This window comes from Notechis scutatus, chromosome 1 (genome assembly GCF_049901735.1).
Source record: "Notechis scutatus isolate UNSWTSFEM ecotype Mainland chromosome 1, rNotScu1.2, whole genome shotgun sequence".
Classification (NCBI taxonomy): Eukaryota; Metazoa; Chordata; class Lepidosauria; order Squamata; family Elapidae; genus Notechis; species Notechis scutatus.
In genome coordinates this window covers 29,885,618-29,909,065 of record NC_142009.1, presented here as the reverse complement: position 1 = coordinate 29,909,065, position 23,448 = coordinate 29,885,618, and the positions used below count along the sequence as shown (strand labels likewise).

Below are 23,448 nucleotides of genomic sequence, written 5' to 3'. Positions count from 1 at the left end.
AAACACAGAATGAGAAAGTATATAACACAGCCTTTGATGATGCTCATAACCGATTTGAATCAGCACACATTAATTTAATGGGGAAACTCAAGTAACTTAAATATTAAACTCTCCAACTTGAATCAATATTCCCACATCATATTCCACACTTGCAAAGAGCTGAATGCAGCAACAGCTGACAACATTTGACTTGTCATGCTTTTCTGTTTGCAAGAAGATTATCCCTTCCTCATCCTGCAATAGCTGGCACACCCCAGTGTCTCCAGCGACTACTCCTTCTACACTAGCCTCTCACTTTGTGAAGTCAGAGGTCTCCTTTTCCAACCTGTACATATTTTGCATACTAAAATTGTCAATATTTTCTCATTTAAAACCCTGTCAAGAACCCCATGAACAAATGCTTCTTTGACTAAACAAGGTATATAAAAATTAGTGTTTTACACACATAATTATACCTGAAACCTTCAACTAATTTCAGTGTCCTGGAGTCAACATTATTAAAGTTTAAAAGCAAGCACTTAATCTTAATGAAGCTATGGCTAAAGATGCCTAAATAATCTGAACATCAAGTGCATCGTTCAGTACTAGAAATCAGCTCTCCACAAAAACTTAACAAGGAAGCCAAATATCTCTCATTTAGCTCAGAATTATTTCACTTTTTTTAGTATCTATTCCAATTAACCCCCCCCCCCAAAAAAAAACCTCCTCTCCAAGATCATTTTACAAATCATTGTCCTTCCTCCTTTAATACCTCAGACAATAATTTCTTACAGCCAGGCAAATCTAAACAGTAAAGTAGGAAGCGAACCCCATCATCATCCCACATATCATACAATCCAGGCTTTCTTGTCCATGTCACTTGCGTGGAATGTGGAGACTTACAAATCTAGTGTATCCCTCTTTGACCTCTTTACATGCCTTGGAAAATCATCACCCTGACCTATGCAAAAAGAGATTTGTTGGGGAAAATATTGTATCCGATGAGAGTAACCCTGCCCAGATAAGTGCATTGCAAGGTTACCTCGGGTGCTGTAACAGTAGCTCAAGATTTCCATAAGCTTGGGAAAATCCAAAAGGAGCAAAATAAAACCACACAGAGATACTATAATTTCCTACTCCCCCCCCCCACAATAAAAACTAATCCAGAACCATTATCACTGTTTGTAAAGGTCTCCCACACACACACACAAAAAAAAACAACCCATCACAGATCAAAACCACCATTACTTAAAAAAGGTTGCAAATGCGTCCATCCTATCTCTCTGCCTGTTCATAAAGAGTAGCCTAAACTGGGGCAACATAATCGATGATAACGCTACTGATCAAAGAGGGGGAAAGAATTGGCCGCTGTACCCTCAAAACTTCTGATCGTCTACATAAAAATAGAGCTCGTTTAACAGGCTCTCCTCCTTCAGCTGCAAAAAGAAAAGAAGATGGGGAGGGGGGACATATTTTTTTCCTCGTCCTCTCTCCACTCTTAAAATTCTCAAGATCTCACAAAGTCACTCGGGATGCGTTCCCGAAAAGAAATACTGTTATTCATCCCTCCAGTCCCAAACGGACAAAAAGAAAAAGAAAGACCACTAGCCCGGATCAAAACAAAAGGAAAAAGACAGGAAGACCCTCTTCTCCTCCTCCGCTTCCTTTGCACGATCGCCCTTCGCTCCCGAACAGCCCTGATCGTGCCCTTCGCCGTCAAAAGGATACTCACGTTTTGGTTCTGGCTACTTTTTTCTCCACTTGACCATTTAGAAGCAGAAGTTGGGGGTGGCTCCCAAATAGGAAAAGCAAAGAGATTTATTTTTTAGGGGATACTGCAAAATAAAATGGAGAGGAGCTCCAGAGTGGGGGATCACTTCAGACTCCCAAGCTCTGCTTCCCTTCAACCCCCCAAGGAAAGAAAAAAACCCCTCCCACTTCTCTTCCTGCTCCCTTTTGGGCTCAATCAGACCAGACTGACTGCCTTTGTCTGTCTGACAAGCGCCATGTTGATATCAACATCCAAGCTCCCACCTGCTGCCGCTGTGAGACCCTGGGACTTGTAGTTCCTTCTTCCCAAGGGGAAGAAGATAAAGTGGGCCGTCTAGGACTACGACTCCCAGAGACCTGCGCTAGAACTGCCACACCAATAAACGGGAGAGTGATGATCAGGGCGAGAAAAAACTACGATTCCCATCGTGCTCTCCAGGTCGGCGAAGATATGGCTGCTCGAGGCATCATTTTGCGGTGGGCGGAGTGAATAAGAGGGCGGGCTCCAGTAATGGACTACATTGCCCAGGATGCAATGGAAGAGGTTTAGACCAGGAAAGAGAAGCATGGTCCGCCGTATATAGAGCCGGGTAAAGAATGAAGCTGGTGAGTTGGGTGCGCTATTGGTGGGTTTTGATGAAGGAGATTTGAGGACGGACACGAAGGGCTACCTAATTTTCCTCTTTTGTAGTGGAACTCTGAAAGGAGGGTTTGCAGTTTCTCATGATCCATTTTGTTAGGGCAACTTTAATTTGATGAGTCTCAGTTGTTGGAGTTTTTTTTTTCCAGCCAACTATAATGTATTGTCTTTATTGTTAGCTTCGTTAGTTTTATTTGCAACTCACCCACCCCACCCACCTATGTAAACTTTTTGGATATTTCTGGGAGAAAGAATGATATAGAAATAAAAATAAATGGTAAATGTCTGATAGGCAAAAATCTTTCTTTGATTATTCCTCATGTTATGACATATTGAATTAAATGCTAAGCTCTATAGAAGTTATGCAGCATTCAACAGTTGCATGAGTGTCTGCCTCTTTCTATCTCCCCAGTAAGAGTTGCAGTTCACAAATTTAAACTGCCATACAATATAAAAGTGCACTATTTAATACGGCTACATTGGCTCTCACCTGTTGGATATCCAATGTCACTATTATTGACTTTATATAACTTTTTTTCTTGAAAACTCCCAAGTGCCTAAGATTCTCATGCAAGAGAGAACACTACATAAACAACTCAAGTGATATGGGTTGAATTAAGAGAGAGTGACAGTCCAAAGTCAGCTAGTGAGATCTATGGCTGAGTGGAGATTTGAAACTTGGTGCCCCTGGTTCAAGTCTATACTTAGCTTCTATACTGTACTGGCTTCTTTGCCTGCAAGATTGCAAAGGCTCTGACTTTCTGGTTTTGATCTCACAAGCTTTTTTTATTAATTGCATATTAGAAAATTTTTGAAATCAAGTATACTTTCTTACTTTAAACAAAACCTGATGCTGAGGTCATTGTGGACATCTCCTTTGTTGCCTGCATTGTATAAATAATGCAAAGGCCTAACATGCAAATAAGACTACAAATCCCTGAAAGCCTTATGGGAAAACTATCCTAGCATAACATGCCCTTCATTTTTCATTTGATATTAAAAAGCATCAAACAGTTATCATTTTAGTAATAGTAAAATAATGTTCAAAGCTAGACAAAGCACATCCTTGAAATACAAACAGCCTTCTCTAATTTGTACCCTGCAAATGTCTTGGATTAGAATTCTTAATATCCCCAGCCAATATGTGTTGTCTCAAGGATGCAGTGGTGTCATGCCCCAGTCGGAATCTGATTTGGAGGGGAGGGCGAGCAGCTGACAGGAAGTGGCTTGTTGACTGGGGAAGAAACTGGGGAAGGGCGAAGGCCGGCTGGGCAGAGCAGGGGAGATGTAGAGCAAGAGAGAGGGAATTCAGAGGAAGACACCAGGAACCCAGATAAGCCTCAATGATACCAGATAATTCACTCCCAACAACTTTGCTATGAGCAGCTTCCCTTTTTAAACACTGCGTTTCCAGCTGCAGTTAATGAAGGGAATCAGGTCCTTTTCCTCACCCGTAAACCACACAACTCATGTTGCTCCCTTCTCCCTCCCTTCCTGCATATGCCCTAGGATGAAGAGGGGGTGCGCCTGGGTCTTCCTACAAATTCCCTCTCCCTTGCTCTACCTCTCCTGCTGTGCCCAGCCTTTGCCCTTCCCCAGTTTCTTCCACAGCCAACAGAGCCACACTCTCACTCCCTCTCAGCTGCTCGGCCTCCCCCTCCCAATCAGATTCCAACAGGCATGACAAGTGGTGATGCCTGATATCTGAAGATATCAGTGTGAGGAAAATCTCTTATATAAGGTTTCTGGGGTAAGAGAAGAAAATTTTAGGTGGTTACTTTCATCTCATGCTGTATTTGTTTTGTTTATTTTATTTTATCATTTATTTTATTTTCATTTAATAGAAATTTTGAAGTGTCGGATCAGATAATAAAGAAGTTAACATTTGAGGTTTATTTATTTGGAAAATGTCGTACTTTAAAACATTTTTAACAAAATATTTCCTGATTGCATCATTTTTATTACTTTTTAGTGAATTAAAACTTCTTTTAGAGCAGGTGTATCAAACTGGCAGCCCACAGGCCAGATGTGTTATGTTCAGGCCACGCCCACCACAGCTCTGGAAAGGGGGGAAAAGTTGTGAAACATCACATGACGGCAACGTGCCACTGCAAGTTTGACACCTGTGTTTTAGGGAAATTGAGACCAACACCTAACATTCATTGCATTTTAAAGAGATTAGCATATTACACTTTTGCTCAAGAATAGGCTGTTCACTTATAGTATTTATTTATTGTAATTCTTATGTTGAAAAGCTTCTTGGCAACAGTATAGACACCAAGAAAAGGATAGAGAAAGGAGGACGGGAAAAAATGAAGGAGGCACTGATTCAAGAAATGTATACTGGTTGTTCATTCTAGTTTACTTTTCATTGCTTTAAATAGGACTTGCTCCCAATCCTGAATACGCCCAGGATTGCAGCCTAAATGTTGCATCACTTTTACTGGCTGCAGTTTAAACATATTATGCCTTTCCGTGTATTACTTATTTGAAATGTAATATATGACTGCTCCCATTTTGTGGTTCTTAGTGGCTTATGAATATCTAAAATCCAATTTAAAATTCAATATAGTGATTAAAACCATTGAAATATTGCCAGCATAACAATATCTAAACTAAAAGACCTTGGTAGAAAGATGTTAGAAGCCGACCTCTAAGTGCAGCAGTCTAAACACCAAAAGGGGTTGGGTTTTTTTCTATAGAAAAAGCAGAGTTAGCTACAGTATAGATGTTAATTGTATCTGTAACTTATACCATAATACTGTAAAAGAAGATGGTAATTGACTTTAAGCCATATGAGTCTAGACACATCATATTTTACACCATCAGTCATGTCCAGAAACCAAATGATACCTAGTGTATCTGTTTAATATGGGGATGATAATGTTTTTTATTGTTCAAAAATTCCATAAGCCATAATAGATCAGAAAAGGATAAAAGGTTTTTTTTTTTCATTGTTTATTGTTCGGGTACTACCTTCCATCTGAAACATTTAACCTATAAACTGGCTTGGTTCCTAACATGTACATTTCCACCTTAACTTCGTTCAGCTTTATAATTGGGGGTTTTTTTTTCTCACATGTACACATACACACATACCTGCATACACACATGTGCTGCCCATTGAATATGTTGTTGATATGGGAATCTCTGAGAGCTTCTGGAAGTCTGAAAGACTTGAGCATTCTTCCTCCTCATCTCAGAAGAAGGATAATGTTTTCTCCTTAATGTCAATGTACCATGTCTAAATCTATCAATAGCTCTTAATGGCTCTGTGCCCTTTCCTTTTTCTTGTCCATGTCTCCAAGTACAAGAGTGCACAGATATTAGAAACATTCAATGAAAGATCAAGATTCTTGATCTTATTTCCTGACCTTTTTCTCCAGCTGAAAGTTTAAGCAATAGAAGTTGCTCAACTTTGGGGGCGACAGATCTCAAATTTCACTGCTTCTGCTAATAGCAGATGGCGAATCTGCTTCTATATATCCTGGATCTTTTCAAATGATCATTCTTTACTTGAACATCTGATCCCTGACTGAGTTCCCTTCCTATTCAGAAACTGGATGGTGAAATGTTCATTGCAAACCATCACATTATTTTCCTGCCATAAATACAATTGTACTCGGAGTGCAATCTGCATTTCAGTTGCCTCTGTTGCTGTTCAGTGAAGTACAGCACAGCTTGATGAATATTAATTTAGGAAATGTTAATTACACTCTGGTAGGCATAAATAGCCATAAACCAGACAAATAACAGAACAGGAATAACAGAGTTGGAAGAGACATTCAAAGTCTTCTAGTCCAACCCCCTGCCTAAGCAGGAAACCCTACACCACTTCAGACAAATGGTTATCCAATCTCTTCTTAAAAACTTCCCGTGTTGGCGCATTCACAACTTCTGGAGTCAAGTTGTTCCACTGATTAATTGTTCTGTCAGGAAATTTCTTCTTAGTTCTAGGTTGCTTCTCTCCTCTCAAACAGGAGTGAACCAAAGTCAGTAGATGCTGAGAAATACTGCACAATAGTAAACATTATTTTTGTATGTATCCAAAGGAATGGGTTAAGAATTATCATCTAATAATCTTTAAATATTAAAATGGTATTTAAACATGATAAGGATGCTAGGATAGTTTCAAGTCTCCTTCCTGTCTTCTGAGTGTACTATTATCTTTTCCTAATGCTGGATATTTCATCTGATATTTTTTTTAGTACTGCTTGTCTGGGCATCCGACTTTACCATGCAACGTACTCAAGTTCAAATCTACCACCATCATGTTGGACTGTGGGCTCGATATGACCTCAGCTCTCAACTTTCTCCCACTGCCTTTGGCCCAGAGGTACATTGCACTCTTGTGTGTGTCTCTGTGTTCTCCCCACTCCAGTTTTACTCTGTACTTGATAGACTTTTAGGGGGAGAAGGGATTAATTTAATACAGGAGTGAAGCATTGTTGGCGAGGGCCTGGGAAAGGAGTTTGAAATGAACATGCAGCATCATCTGATAGCATAAAGAGTTTGTCCACTTAAAAATTCTCTTTATCAAAATAACATCCTTTGGCTCAGTAGATGGAAAGCATTTTATGGATTTATCGATTTGGTTTCCAGATAATTTATTCTAAGCTTCGCTAAAATATTGCAGCAGCAGCTCAGCACAAGTGAGGTCACAGAACTGTCCTCTCTCTGGCTTCTTCATGCAAGAGGAGACAAATGAGAGAGGTAAACATAAAGTGTAAGCATGCCAGACGTATATTTCTCCCCAGTTAACCACCTGTGTTGCAGGTTGTTCATTGTGGGAGAAGGAAATTTCTCAACAATTCTGAGTCTGCGGATCTTTTACTACTATTTATTACAAAAAGCAAGAAAAATGCATGTCACTCTGGTGCTAGAGGACAGTTAGAAGGCACTAGATCTATGCAGAATTACAGATTTAAAGACAAAAAGATGCTTAAGAGTGGGTGCAGGCACATACAACAACTATCTACCAACACATCTTTTGATGGAGTAGCTCAGCATCTATGCAAGGCGTGATCCCCAGAAGAGAAGCAGCTGCTTCAGGAGTTGCAGACAGGTGTTATATTTGCGCCCCCTTGTGTTCCTTTTAAATTTAAAGTTTTGCACAGCCTTAGAAGACTTTTTCGGTAGGGAGACATCATCTAAATCAAGGGTTTCCAACCTTGACCACTTTCCTGAGGAATTCTGTGAGTTGAAGTCCACAAGTCTTAAAGTGGCCAAGGTTGGAGACCCCTGATCTAAATGGGTTTTTGTCTTACAGAATAACAGAGTTGGAAGGGAACTTAGAAGTCTTCTAATCTGACCCCTTGGTCAAATAGGAGACCCTAACATTCTGGGCAAATGGCTGTCCAATCTCTAGTGGCCTCTAATGGAGAAGAAACAAAAGATAACATTTGATAAATAAGCAACGTGCTATACTACCCATCGACACCCAAATACTTTCAGCCTTCAGTTAGCCTTCCTTCCCCATCTGACTTTTTAAAGAAAATATTATTTTACTACTGCAAACTTCTAGCATCCTCTTTATATTAAAGGATGCAGCACAGATTTCTCCGATGCTCTTTAAAAGATGCCTCCGGGGCTCACCTAATATTCTAAAAAAATAAATATGGTAAGTGACTGCAGTTCAGTGCCTTGCTTGGAAATGCACCTATCTGCCAAGACTAATGGATCATGGCTTGGAGAGAGGGTGGGAGGAAACAATGCAGGCAAAACGCTTGCATGCCTGCTCATAAAAGAGTTGTAAGAGTAAAATCCTTTCATGGCAGCCTTATTGGGAAAATGCTTGTGACCCATAATTCCAAATATACTTACCAGCTCAAGCCAATGGATGCACCAGCCTCCATTTGACCTTCTTGAATCATAGCCTCTATTACCACATTCCTTGGCTACCTATCGAAAGAAAGAAAGAAAGAAAGAATGCAGCACTATGCTGAAAGACTTACGAAGCTTGATCAAAAAATTACCATATTTTTTGTTATAAATGTAACATGTTTGTCCCCAAATTTTTCCTGAAGTCTAAAACTTAAAGCATCTGAAACTGCTCCTCTTGTCACCCTTTTTCTCATCTGTTCCTCGTACATTATTGGTTCCACTGTCAAATAGCTTTTATTCTCGAGACATTAAAATTTACAGTTAGCAGTTATACGCTTTATATTGAGAACACCCGTGTTCTGCCTTGTGGTACAAGCTTTCATCTCGACCTTCTATGTAACACTCTTTCAGGGATTTAAAAAGGGCTGTCATGTTTTTATTTTTATTTTTATTACTGTTGGATTTAAATTCTGACTTTTCACCAAGATCCCAAGATGACAGCACTCCCTACTCCAATTTGATCCCCACAAAATCATCTAACAAGTTTCCTTGGCTGAGGATGGACATGAGCTTGGGTTTCTTCAGATCTGGTCCAACCCCTTAACCCTTGTCTCACACTGGTTCTCATATCTTTCCTTAGTCATTAATCACTCCATGCTAAAAAATGGGGAGAAAAGTGAAGCAGAAACATACAAGTTCACGACAAAGGTGATTATCTATTTATTATTACAGTTGCAGTTCTCTCATCATCGTCATTGCCCTTATCTGCATCAGTTCCAGTTTTCTATATGTTCTTTAAAATGTGGTGCCCAAGGCTGGACACAATACTCGAGGCTGGGTTTGACATATGTAGAATATAGTGGAAAATTACTTCCCATGATTTGGAAACTATAATCTTATCTTTGCTTTCTGAAACAGCATTATGTTTCTGCAGCCAAAATACACTGGTAACTCATGAAGTTTGTGTTTCTTCTATTATCTTTCACAAGTGGTATTATCATGCCAGTTATCCCCATCCTAGACTTGCATATTTGATTTATTTTTCTTATGTATATAAATCAGTACTGTATTTATTTGTCAATGAAACAATATTTGTACCCCATCTTACTCATGAAGGACTCTTGATGGCACACAGCACCATTAAAATCAGAGATTATAGTAATTACAAAAGCAAAGCAAAAAAAAGTCACGTTGATGATCAAAATATTTAAAATAGGTATTTTCAATCAAATCACCTAGGGCTGAATGTAGTTTTTATTAAATGCAAGAATGGTAGGAGCTCCCCATATCTTTGTGGGGAGAATATTCCAAAGGCTATCTTGGAGAAGACCTGGTATTTGGTCTACCTTCTTCCCTTGGTTCTAATGAGGGGTAGGATTTTCAACAGACCTTCCCTAAACAGCTGGTCCAGATGGGCAGATTTCATTCTGTCAAATTATTGCCTAATGTATCTCAATACTGCAATTTAAAGAACTTTAAAGATAATAACCACTTTGAATTAGGCCCACAAGCTTACTTGAAATACAAATAAGTTGAAGCCCAGTTTTTCAGGGAGTTTGTTAACCTTTCTTGATTGAGAGAAGCTGCATAGCAATTTGGAAGACCTGAAGCACCAGGTTGGAGACAGAACATCATGGAGAAAATTTATCTATGTTACTAACTAAGAGTCAACATTGACTTGATGGCACATAATCAGTCAATCAATCACACAGCTGCTTGTTTTATTTATGAGGTAGGTTGAACTATTTGGAATTAATCATTTCGTTATAATGTCAGCAGTCCATCAGTGAGAATTGTTTTATTTCGATAGCTTCTAGTAAAGAGCCTCAATATCATAGGAAATGTGGCTCTTTTCCACTGCTCATTTACATACTCTAATCAGTTGGGAACACCTTGTACTTATAAATATGGAACATAAAATTCTTGAAGCAAGCCCTTAAACATACTTCTGTCTTTTAAAAAAAACCTCTTTGTAAAAATACGGTATAGCATCTATATAATATAATGTATAATTTTATATTTTATCCTAGGTAATGCATGCAATATACAGTATATATAATGGATATCAAATGCAGGTGTATCCCATTCTTTGTCCCAGGTCAGCAAACCTGGAATTAGCCCTTCAGTCTTCTCACATCAGCCATGCAACATGGACCAGTTTTAGAAGAGTAATTAACTCAAGATCAACAGCACAACCAAATTTTTTCTTTCTCTCAGGAAATTTTTGCTGGATAATTTATCCTTTATGGCTAGGCCTTTTTTGTAGTAGGAACATGAACAAGCAACGGAGAGGCTCAGTTCAGATCTTTTAGTGCAGGGGTGTCAAATTTGCATCGTCATGGTGTCATCACGTGACATATCGTGACTTTTTTCCCCTTCCCTAAACCAGGCATGGGCGTGGCCAATGCGTGATGCATCCGGCCAGCAGCCCACAATTTTGACAGCCCTGTTTTATTGCATTAACCTTATAGATGCAATCCTTCCAGCTTCTTTTAGACCTTTTTAATACCATCAATCATGATATCATTCTACATTGCTTGTGGGGGGACACTAGTTTATCGTAGCAGAAGAGAAATGAATCTATTGCTTATTTGTGCTGCATAATGGAGTTCAATTCTCTCTCCTCTCTTCTTTAACATATATCTGAAGCTATGGGGAGAGGTCATCTGTCATTAGGGGCTGAGGTATCTTGTTACACAGGTCATATTCAGATCTAACCTGGTCTAAGCTGAATATACATTTGGAGTCTTGACCTGGTTCTTGGAAGCTGTGAGGAGATGGATGGAAAAAAATTGGGTGAAGTTGAACCCTGTTAAGGAAGGCTTGCCATTTTTTTCCAGAAATCATCTGGCTCACTTTATGCTGTGCTAAGAGTTGTGCTCCCTTGAAAGAGCAGGTCTGCACATTGGTTTTCTCCCAGACTCATAGAAACTATGAGGTGAGTGGAGGGCATGGCTAGTGGAGTCTTGCCCAGCTTTGATTGATGTGCTAGCTATGGCCCTTCCTGGAAGGAGAAGCCCTAATGGCAGTGAATCCTCTCCTTATCACCTCTAGAACACAATACAGTACTGCAAATTGCTTTTTATTTACTGTGCCTTCTGCAGACTACCCAACAACTGCAGTTGGTACAAAACATAGCAGCCCGCATATTGGTGGATGAGAGCTACCATTATCTTATTATATTAGTGTTACGTTCCATGATTGATAGCTCTGCACTGGCTAGTAGGATAGGCTTCTGAGTATCATTTAAAAGTGCAGTTTTAACTTATAAAACCTACATGGCTCGGCATTCAAATGCTGTAAATCTAGAACTGTCTCCTGCAGGTAAAACTTATCCATCCAGGCTACCTGTCCTGAATAGGAATGTTGAGGGTCTCCTTCCCATGTAAGATTGGGGAGGGGTCAGGAAACAATGCACCATTTGTTGTGGTAGTGGGACTTGTTCTGGCTTGATCCTTTTAGAATAGCCCCCTTCAGTAAATTTATATGACATCCTCCTGCCTATTTAGGTAGGCACTTTTTCGAACAGCTCTTAATCTGATGACTGGTTGGAGAATAGACACAGGGAAATTATGCTTATCATTGTATATCTTACCTTTTAATCAGAAACTTGTAAAGTGCAAGGAATTTGCTAAAGTGCAGTAGTCTGTAAGAGTCTCTATATAGGTAGTACTCAATTTACACATTTGTGCCTGTTCAAAGTTACATCGGCACTGAAAAAGGTTACTTGTGACTGTTTTTCACACATTGCAGCATCCCCATGTTTACATGATCAAAATCGGGGCGTTGGTAACTGGCATGTATTAACAATGGTTGTAGCATCCCAGGGTCATGAGATCACCATTTGTAACCTTTCCAGCTGGCTTCCAGAGTCAATGGAGGGAGCCAGATTTGCTTAATGACAGCACAATTCACTTAAAATTGTGTTGATTCATTTAATACAACTGTGGCAAAAATGTTGTAGAATGGGGCAAAACTCACTTAACTTCCATGCTTAGCAAATGGAAATTTTGGGCCCCGTTGTGGTCATAAGTCGAAACTACTGTACCACTAAAATCCTGGCTCTCATAACATTTAAGTAAGAGGAATGGTGAATCACAGGACAACCACTTTTTGGATCAAGTGACCTCAAATACGCTACTGTACAGAATGAATCCAAATCTAGGAGCCATGACCCCCAAGGGAATGAAATTGGGGAAAGTTGTCGTTGTTTCAGGCTGCTGCTGTGGTCAGGCTGCTGCTGCAGTCACATAGTGCTTGTTCTGCTTTTAATTACTGGGTGAGTATAAAGACAGACAGGCAGACTCTACAAAGGCTTCCATACAAAGTTTCTTTATTGGGTCACAAGGCATCCTCAAATATAACTCACAGTTATGTCGAGCTTCATCTAATATCCAATTCTTTACATAGCTGACTTCATAGTGTAAAAATACAGTGCTCTTTCATCCCATAACGATGGAGCAAAGGGTGAGACACCAGCACGCTGCTGGGGTACAAGCAGGAGTGAAGGAAACTCCCCCAACCCAACCAAGGGTCAGTTCAGTGACCAATCAGGATTACCACATGACATGAACTACATTTCCCATGATGCATTAACTACATTTACCATGAGGCATTCCCTTAAGGGGACAGCTCCCAATTCTAACTTAACTATCTCAATTCCCAGTTATTTATATACTGTCTGGACAGCACAGTGCTCATTTGGAATCTCCTGTGACAGTTTCCCTGCCCTCTTGTAATCCCTTGTTCCCTACCACACCCAGCAGCAAGGAATTGGCTGTTCATGTGGCTCTTAAAGAAGCAACAAGAAAGAAAGGGTTGGGTATGTTTATTGCCACATTTATATGCCCCTTTCCTGGCACATGAACATGGTCAGGTATCCATATCCTATCTTTGTTGAGCAACTCAAGACACATACATCATGCTGGATTTTGTTATATTTCTTCACAACTACCCTGTGAGGTAGGTTGAGCTGAAAAATCACCAAGTGAGCTGCTGTGGCTGCAGATGGAGTAGAAAGTAGAAAGTGGGTCTTTCTGGTGTCAGTCAAGTGTCAAGGTTCCGACTAACAAGCCCAAGCAAATCAGAACTCCGAGACTCAGATCTCTCTCAAAGAACTTCTTTATTGAGCACATCATATTGGCATGATTAAATGTAAAACCGACTCTGAATATTTCCCACGGTTTCAGCATAGTTAAAACAGTAAATGATCCACCACAAGTGTCACAGGTCACATTGTCCAATTAGGTTCATTGGCGGGCTCCCTTTCCATCCGACACCTGTGGAGGTGACCTTGGTTCCCACAAGATAGAGCAGTGTTGTGTCTGGCAGTGCATTCCAGCTTCCTTGCCCACTCCCATACTGTGTGGCAACTGAGAACCAACAAAATGGTTTCTGCCAGGTTCAGTTTGAAGTTGACATCAGCCACTTTAGTTCTTATCCATCTTCTTGCATTTTTCAATTGCTTCTTATTACCATTAAACTCAGGGTAATCCATTTACTAGTGATGTGAAGGACACATTTTCTTCCCACATGTATAGCTCTCTTTTCAAAAAAAAAAGAGAGAGAGAGAGAGAGAACTTTGCTGCTATTTCTATTACATTTTCCATGACATTTTTGCCTACCCTATGGAATTATGCCTGTAGTACAAAAATGTTATAGGAGTACAACAAAGTTAAGATGAATAAAATAATGACATTATGTCAGAAAGCATTAGCATTATGATTTCCATGGGATTGAAATTTGGCAGGTTTGTAGCTGCTTCAGTACTCCAGCACTGCCAAGCTGCTGCCTAGAGCTTCAGGAGAGTGGTGTTACTCTAGCCCTCCACAAAGAGACCAGTCCTGCCATTAGCTCCTGGAGATCAGGTAGAACAGTCCTTCCATAGCCCTCTGAAGAGACATATCCTGCCCGGTACATTTATGTTGAAAAAACAAGAAGGTGGCTTGTAAATAATTCCAGAGTCCCATCTCTCCCTTGACAGCTTTCAATACCTATTTTTGTTTCCTCTTGAGATGATGGCTGGCATCATCAGCTTCAAATGATAAACAACAAGAAACTTAACGGTGATGCATTACTATGCATATTGAATAATGAACCATGAGAATGAGTTTAATAACCTTCTAAGAGGAGGATGACTATTACAACAATACGTGGTTGACATGACTGCTAAGATTGAAAGGATGAGGCTGACTTACATCCAAATGAATCAAGCAATCTTGAGAACAACAACATACAGTAGTCTGACTGATTGAATGATGATGATGATTTTAGAAACATCAGAAGGCGCATCATTGACTCTCCAACATTTGTTGGAGGACCAAGATATATGATGAAATGATGTCAAGATGCCATGATGTATATACGGAAGTATGCAATACCTCATTTTTCATTACAGTGACATACAATTCAAACTCACCTGAATTACACAGCATTTTTAAAAAAGCAGCAGCCAAATGCTCATCCCAATTTAATTGTGAGTATTCAGCTTAAAGACAAAGTTGTTCCTGAAGTACCGCACTGGAACACATGGTCTCTTAGTTGGGTTATGTGCTAAGTATGGATACCAAAAGCAGGGTTTCTCTCATCTGCACTCTTTGCTGTAGCTTCATTAAGCATCCAAGCCAAGACAACCGTGATACTTTTGTGCAAGCCAAAATACCAGACCTAAATGAACATCCAGAGCTGCATAAATTGCTATTAAAGCACATGACCCATAGTCCATTTTGCAGCAGTTACTCAGGATGTTTGGAATGATACATTCAGTAAGCAGTACCAAAAGCCATTTAATCAGCATACAAGTGATGATTCATATCCTATCTATAGGAGGATTTGAAGTACATCAAGCAGGACGACAGACTTGACCTAAAACTCAATGGGTGGTACTCCAGAATACACAACTATTAAGTGTGTTCAACTGACATCTCAATGGTATACTCATGTGCTCATCTGTCAAATCCAACATCAAGTATACCAGGAAGAGGAGTAATCAGGCAGCTTTTGCATTGAATAGAGAAGACAAAAATCACACAGCATTTGACAGGCAGATACATTAGGTCCTCTGAAGCTGTTGCATCAATACTTGGATTTCAGATTCATGCACAGGAACTGACTGTTGTTTGGCTTCAAGTGCACCTTCCACAAAAGCATTGACTATTCTTTCGAGATAATATTGCTGTGTACTTAATGGTGATATGGCAAAAAACACATTAACAAAATTCATGGATCTTTGCAAACATGATTCATTTGCAAAAATGCTGAACTATATGGATATTCCAAGGTTCTACACTTGGAGTAATAAGAGATGGGAAAGAAGAAAAGTGGGGGAAAGACTGGAGGAGTTCTCTGGAATTTTTGTAACCAATGTTCTTGGTCGAGTGTACACTGTTTGTACACAAATTGGTGACCACTGCTTGAGGTTGCTTCATCATCACATAAGGGGGCTACTGTTTCTCAAATCATCAAAGACTCTTAATGGACATGTTCTTCCATTATTCAGAGATGTCTGCAGAGAGAGACGGGATTGTTGCTAGTTGATTATCATTGGCAACAAACTGTGCGACATGTTGAAATAACAAGAATCCCCAGAGCTCTTGAGAGATTTGTTTGTCATCTTGCTATCAAACAGTAAAATCAACAATTCACAACAATGTGGAATCAGTTCAGGAGTGCAACGTCTGAAGATTTCCTCCAAATTGAGAGGAGAAATATTAATGATCCTACCATCATGATCAATAAGAGGCATCATGAACAAGTTCTTCTGTATTTCCAACTATAACTTGAAGAATGTAACTTGGCCAAACTGACAAATAGTACAGTTAATCAGAATGGTGTCAATCAGGAATTATTATTGTTTTATTGCATGAGTTGCAATAAAACAGAAACAAACAGCAGGAATTTATACTACACGACAAGCCTCTATTGAATAATGAGCAAAGAGCAGTATAAGACAGTGTGCAAGTGCTTGCAAAGCAATCTTCAATGATTTTCATTGATGCACTAGGAGGAACAGGAAAGACATTTGTTACTAACTTGATTCTCACTAAATTTAAGAGAGATGGAGATGTTACTATTGCTATACTACCTCAGTAGCGCAGCAACAATGATGCCTGGTGGTCGGACAGTACATTCAAGGTTCAAGATAGCCCTCAAAATACTCTTTGTAACATTAAAAAAGCCTCCAATGCTGCACATTTGCTTTGACAAGTGAAGCTTATTGTCTGGGATGAGAAGCCCATGATTAGGAAGCAGAACTTTGAAGTCATGGGGGAGGGGGTATTTTAACCATTTGCTGTGGTGGTATTAACTTGTACCAGTTGTAAAAAGAGGAAATGATTCTGATGTGGATAAGTTATGCATCAACAAATTCTATTTATAGAGAATCTTTGACAAGTTTCAATTGAAGAAAAATCATGCAATTGATGAGGGAGAAGGAAGATTTTCTGAGTTTTTATTAAATTTGGAGTACCGTATATGCCGGCGTATAAGACGACCCGGCGTATAAGACGACCCCCAACATTCCCACTCAAAATATAGTTTGTTATATACTCGCCCCTCTTCCGCACGCCTTCCACTTTTGCACTTTTTTTTTTTTGAGGCACTTTTGTCTACCGTGGAAGCGAATCCCGTGAAGCCGAAAGGAGCAGCCAGCCTTCTCCCAGCTCCCAAGGAAGCGAGGCTCGCACCGCCCGGGCTCCGCTGAGGTATCCGGCTGGGGCTGTCAGGAGTTGTTACCGCTGGGCGGCTCCAGTCCGCGTTGCCTCGGGAAGGGAAAGGAAAAAGGAAGAGCGCGGCGGCGCTTTGCAATGGCAGCAGCGGCTCCTGGTTTTGCCTTTCCTTCCCGAGGCAACGCGGACTGGAGCCGCGCGAGCCGCGCCAGCGGTAACAACTCCTGACAGCCCCAGCCGGATACCTCAGCGGAGCTCGGGCGTGCGAGCCTCGTTTCCTTGGGAGCTGGGAGAAGGCTGGCTGCTCCTTCGGCTTCACGGATTCGCTTCCACGGTGACAAAGTGCCTCAGCCGCTGGCAGCCGCAGTGCTTCCCAATTACTATTTGCCGGCGTATAAGACGACCCGGCATATAAGACGACCCCCCCAATTGGAGGCATCTTTTTCAGGGCAAAAAAGTCGTCTTATACGCCGGCAAATACGGTAGATAAAAATCAGAAAAAAATCAAAATGATAAAATAGAATTACCTGAACGTATGGTTTTGCCAGCAAGAACTATGGAAGAATGTATCAATTTCATCCCCCCAACAATTTGGCAAAGCTGTTCTCAAAGAACTCCATTTAAGTTCCCTTCAATGAAATGATGAGAAAAATCAGATAGTAATCCACGCATGGTCATTCTGTTTCTCTCTTTCAGTATGGATGACCCAATGGATCATGGGTTGTTTAATAATAAATAGATAATCACCTTTGTCGTGAACTTGTATGTTTCTGCTTCACTTTTCTCCCCATATTTTAGCATGCAGTGAAATGCCAGGATAATGATGGGGTCATTTTATTTATCACCTGTATCCACAATGGGCGAATATTGTTAATAGGCTTGTAACACTTCATGACCAAAATCTAGAGTTCTAAGTTAACTTATGGCCTTACTTTCTTCTGAAGTTTTGTCCTCTTAAATCAGAATACTAGAAGTTGAAGTCCACATATCTTAAACTTGCCAAGTTTGAAAAACATTGAATGAAATCTTTAGCTTTTAGTCAAGCTGCTGTTACAGCAAAATTTTCTTAAATGCTTACTTAATATTATTTTGAAGCATGTACATTATCAATGTTTTATATGCAGATCTTGGAAAATGGGTGCTGATTAAAACAATGTTTTTACTTCCTTACAGTCCAAGGCTATCCAAGCTCCCAGGATGGATCTTAAAAGATGGAAGCATTTTCTTGGACAAGGTAATGTACCAATGGGATTAGGATTCTCAGTGAATTTAACTAATTGGGCAATGAAACCATGTCTAAGCAAAATCCATTTACCCAGTGAAGAAAACAAAACTGTCATCAAAATGAGCAACATTTTCAAGTCCAATTTTGAGCTGGGAAATCAAATATATTATAAAATATCGTCCCTCCATTTACTTTTTTCAGCTACCTCTCTTTGTAATTGTACCTTGTTTGATTAATATTTCCTGGTCTTGTGTCTTATAACAAATGAAAAATGCATTGGAACAATTACAATTCTTTTTCTATTTTCAAAGTATTGCTTAAATTGTACTTGTCTTAAGGGGGAGTGCTCAAGCTTGATTATACATCTAGTGAAGTCATCTCAAGATTCCCTGTATGGACAGATCTCATGTATTGGAAGATTTGTTTCAAGCTACTTTGCTCAGCAGATTCCCTATGGTCCTTGAAAACTCTTGAAGGCACTTTTTAAGATTCCTTTGTGATGCAATGAACCCCTCAAGAGTTTGGGAAAGATGTTGCTTTGCAGAATATTTTAACTTTGGGACTTCTGTATATTCCTGACTTTATCAGGATAATGGGTAATCACTTTCCTGTTGCATCAAGAAGTGACAAAAGGGTCAAGGAATCTTTGCCTTAATTAACTTAAGAGATGAAAGGGTTGTTAAAGGAAACATAACCAGTAGGCAAGATTTCCGTAACACAAACACCTGTTTTTCCTACTGTAGCTTTTTTAATGTATAGTAACCGCTATGGGCTTGACAGATATGCTCCTTAAAGATCTGGAAGTCAGATCACCCATGTCAGCCCCTTAATTATCATGGCTGAAGATCACCTTGAACTTGGGTCTTCCCAGCACTAGTCCATCACATTAACCACAACACCTGTCTGTCTCTCCAGTGACTCTGATCCTTGAGAGAATTCAAAGGGGCACATAGTAACAAGTTTAATATTAGGACTTTCAGAGTATTTTGATTTAGCCCCAATAGAGTCCGTTCAAGGGATCTAATTTGCTTAGAATGACAAATTACTTCCCTAGTTCTGCTCAGAATTGGGAGTTAAAGGTTGGGGTTAAAGGTGAACACTTTATTTTGTAAGGAGAATGTTGGTCTTTGCTGCATTTGGATGCAATTCTTTTAAATCCAATGTTCACTGGGGCATTGAAATTCCCCTTGCTTACCCATTCACCTTCTAAGTTCTCTTGATAAGTTTAAGGGCTTTCTGTCAGATATAATGGTTGGTGTGTATAACTTGGCAAAGTTGTTGAGAGTTTCTTAAGAACTGAATCCAAATCCCAATGCTAGATACTTAAAAGAGCAGGATAGTATGTTATGTATAGGAAAGCTGTGATTTCATAGATGGAGAATCCCTCCTTCAAAAAATAATCTTCTCTTTAGAATTACACAGAGATAAAATTACTACAGTTTTCCATTTGTGGGCCATTATTTCATCTCAGACCTCATTACATGGGCTTCAGTTAGTGGTCCAGATGTTAAGGAAAGGGGCTTGAATTGACCTGAAAGCAAAGAATCTAGAATATTTATGTGGTCATACTTTGCTAAGGAATTAAAAGCACAACTTCAATCCTGAAAATCAAGGGAATGAAAAGTGGGGCTTTAGTCAGTAGAGAAAGCAAAGAATCTAAGAGCCAAGGAATAAAAATAAAACAAACCAAAAAGGAGAGAGGGGTGATTTTCAACTGTGCCCAGACACAGTCCTCGGTTAAAAATGGAGGATTTGTTAACTTTTAAGCCTTTGCTAAGTCCAGTGTTGTTCAGCTCTAGTGCCAGGTCAAGGAAGAAAAATTGGATTGATACTCACCCAGTGGAACTGCATCTCCTAGGATTTATTTACCTCATCTGACTAACCAGTGAATTATTTTTTAATTTTCTTTAAAATGTTATAGTACTATCCATTAACACAGAGTCGAATGTCATTGTGGTCTGTTTGGTTATAGTTAAATGCCTATTTTCTTTCTACCCCATCCCTAGGAGCTGAAAGACTGTTCTGGCCGTGTCTTTGTGGACTCTGTTCCTGAGTTTTGTTTGCCAGAGGTGGGTCTCCTTATTGGACACAATTCAAAATATTTCTCTTAGTGCTTTGGTAGTTAGTAGTGGAAGTTCTAGCCAGAACTGCAGTATAGCCCCAGAGAAATCTGATCGCTTACTAGTTCTGTATTAATGTTAAAATGGCATTTGTGAGTTAGGGGCGGTCCAGAACATCCACCTTGCAAGAGAGAAAATATTTCTAGAAGAATAAATCATAAGCTCTTGCTGAAAAGCTACCTTTTTTCTCAAACATTTAGGGCAGGATTTCTCAAGTTTGGCAACTTTCAAAACATGTGGACCTCAACTCCCAGAATTCCCCAGCCAGCATGGTTGGCTGGGGAATTCTGGGAAATCCATGTGTCTTAAAGTTGCCAAGGTTGGAAAATCCTGATTTGGGGCTTTTTGTCAAATTTAAGGAAAACAGAATTGTAATCCTTAACTCTGCTTCTTTCCCTCCTAAAGCCAGCTTATGGCTCTGCCCATACATTTTCTAATATAATAAAATAATAAGGCCCAACATGTTTATATTCTAATTTTCAAAAGAGCTCACAGATTCCATACTGGAAAGTCTTTCAGCAGCCCTATGAGATAGACCAGTTCATTACTCTTATTAGAACTGATCAAATCTATATTATAAAGTTCAGTTGTGGCATTCAGGTTCAAACGGTTGTTTTTCTCTACTCAACTAGTAGCCAAGAGTTAGAATTCAAAGAAAGAAATGTCTGCTTTTGTCTGCAAAAGTTTTCTGGTTCAATTTCTGGTATCACCTAATAAAAAAAGTCCACTTTTTTATCAGGTTTTTTTTTAAGGGAAATATTTTTTCTAGCCTAAGATACTAGAGAACTGCCATTATTTAACACCCCACTGGTTCCTATAGTAGAAGGTAAATTCATATGTTTAGGCTGTAATTATATCCTCATTAATTATGCGTGAGTCCCACTGAAATTAGTAATACTTACTCCTAGTAGTTGTGCCTAATTGTATTGTTAATATCTCTCCCTTAATTGACATTTCTTTTATCACACTTTGTATAATGTTGCTTGCCTCCCAAAGCAGTAATATACTGGGTCTGTATATGTATATAGAAATATCTGTATGTAGCCATAGAAATTGCTTTTTGATTGTTCTCCCCCATTATTTTCTTTCAAAGTATGATGAGTTACAATATGCACAGTGCTTCTTCCCTTGAGTGATATAGGGCAATTCATGGACCTCTGTTTATTTCTGGCTAATGTCTTCTTCTGGCCATCAAGGATACCCAGGGTACCCAGGACAGGGGAGAGTGAGCATCTTAATCAAAGCCCCACTCAATGGGACTCTGATTTAGGATATTCGTGTTGTTTTGGGTGAGATTACCAAATGGAAGAAATCTCTCTATGTCAGATGAAAGTTTTGAAATGAAAAATAAAGTTGATTTTGTTCTTATGAACTTTTTCAATTCTCACCCCCCAAAAACATAAATTTGTTTCAATCTGTTCTATTTGTCAATCTTCTACCTTTTAAGGCAGAATTATGCAATCAGAAAGCTCAGTGGCAAATTGAAGCTGTTGAAATATTTGATTATAGCCTTCAGAAACCTCTGGAATCTATTACCAAAACCGAAGTTTTTAACAATTTTAAGTTATTTGAAGATATCCGGCGAGTAATCTGGTTTATTTTTATTAACTTTATTTAGTAATAAAGATTTATTTTAATTAAATCAACATGTAAATGGAATAAAAAACAAAGTTAATTATTGTCCCAGCCTCACCTGTTACTTTTTGGAGTGTGACACCTGGCATGTATTTTGCCTCCAGGCTGGAGAAAGCTGTGCACCCCATTGATTAATAGTATTGGTCCATCCTTTAATGGATCAGGCTAAGGTCTGCTTATCTTCACCTATCAACTTACTGGATGTTTTATATAAATTCATAAGCAGGAAAAGAGATGGGTACTTAAGAACTGTAAGCAGCCCAAAGTCAGTAGGAGGTATACAGATTTAATAAATTATTGTTGTTGTTGTTGTTGTTACTATTTGTCCCATTTCTAATCTGCATATGAAGATTCCTTTGAATTAATAGATTACAACCATTGAAATAAGCCTGTTCACTCATGAACTTGTTTGACCTTCCTTTGGATTGATTGATTGATTGATTATTTGCCATCATCTTCAATTCCTAGTGACCACATAGATTGATTTTCTCTGTGACGATCTATCCCTAACCTTTATTTCAAGTTCCCAATTGTGCACTCACTGCCAGTGTAAGTGAGTCCATCCATCTTCTCTTCCGTTCTTCTCTTTTCTTCCACTTTTCCAAGCATTAGAAAGTTGAGTCTTTGCATAAAGTATCTGAAACAGAACAGTTTGAACCTGAACCTCACTTCAAGTGAGAAACCAATTTTTTTTTCCTGATGGTCCATTAATTTGTTTTCTTGGCTGTCCATGGTGTTCTCAAAAATCTTCTCCAACACCAAAGTTTAAAAGCATTTTCCTATCCTGCTTCTTTGATGTCAAACTTTTGCTTGCATAGAATGTCACAGGGAATATTATGGCTTGCACAGTTCTAATCTTTTTAAGTATTGACATATCATGGCATTTAAATATTTCCCCCCCAAGGCCCATTATTTTATTATAGTGGTAGATTTCACAAGCTAATTAAGTTAAAGGGAACCAAACAACTGTTCCCTATGAGAAACTTTTCTAATACCTGTTTTAGTATATCTTTCCAATTCTAGTCATGATTCTGCACTGTATTAATTTTAACATCTTCCATGGGTTCAATTTTAATCTCAACATAAAAAGGAACCCCCCAGGTCAGTAATTAGTTATTAGGAGACATTTAGTTTTTAAACAGCCAATTTGATTGATTTCTCCACCATTAACTTCAAATCAATAAGTTTAGATTTGGGTAATTTTTCTGCTTGACGACTATTGAATGTCGTTAGTTGCTCCATAATAACTGAGTTAGAGGTTAAGTTTCTGGTAAATTCTCCAGATTGAGTCCACCAGTGTCCCAGCCATACCTGTAAATATTTCTTGTTACAGGAAGCAAAATCTTTTTCTTCAGCCTTGTAAATCCATTTTATCTGATTCTATTCCTGTACTCGCAGAATAGTCTGAAAATGATTAAACTCATTTCCAGCCCTGAAATTGGACAGGTTTTAGAGCTAGCAACAAGAGGACAGGAATTAATTTCAGATGCGGTAGACAAGAGAATATAACTAGAGTCTGAAAGTTCAGTCTTTCAGCTGCATCTTCATTTTCTGAGGATTTTCTGTAGACCTACTTTTTCTTCAGTGTGG

The 23,448-nt window shown here is 39.2% G+C and overlaps 2 protein-coding genes across 10 annotated transcripts in view; one reads left to right on the top strand and one right to left on the bottom strand.

The window, feature by feature from the left end:
• The window catches only part of HMBOX1 (homeobox containing 1), a 125,767-nt gene extending 123,718 nt beyond the window's left edge, over positions 1 to 2,049 (bottom strand). For 6 of the 8 annotated variants that reach the window (XM_026671500.2, XM_026671504.2, XM_026671502.2 and 3 more), the window contains exon 1: positions 1,712 to 2,026. The gene's annotated coding sequence lies outside the window, so the exon portion shown is untranslated. Of the gene's footprint in view, positions 1 to 1,711 lie in introns of all 8 variants that reach the window. The other 2 variants (XM_087960279.1, XM_087960269.1) reach the window with 2 other exon arrangements.
• Positions 2,050 to 2,155: 106 nt separating this feature from the next.
• Positions 2,156 to 23,448, top strand: part of INTS9 (integrator complex subunit 9) — a 73,960-nt gene continuing 52,667 nt past the window's right edge. Inside the window, exons 1-4 of one of the 2 annotated variants that reach the window (XM_087960251.1) lie at positions 2,156 to 2,355; positions 6,598 to 6,725; positions 18,052 to 18,112; positions 20,110 to 20,172. In XM_087960251.1, the coding sequence (XP_087816377.1) occupies positions 2,347 to 2,355; positions 6,598 to 6,725; positions 18,052 to 18,112; positions 20,110 to 20,172 (261 nt within the window). In that variant the 5' untranslated portion in view covers positions 2,156 to 2,346. Of the gene's footprint in view, positions 2,356 to 6,597; positions 6,726 to 7,054; positions 7,103 to 18,051; positions 18,113 to 20,109; positions 20,173 to 23,448 lie in introns of those variants that run through there. The other variant, XM_087960257.1, reaches the window with a different exon arrangement.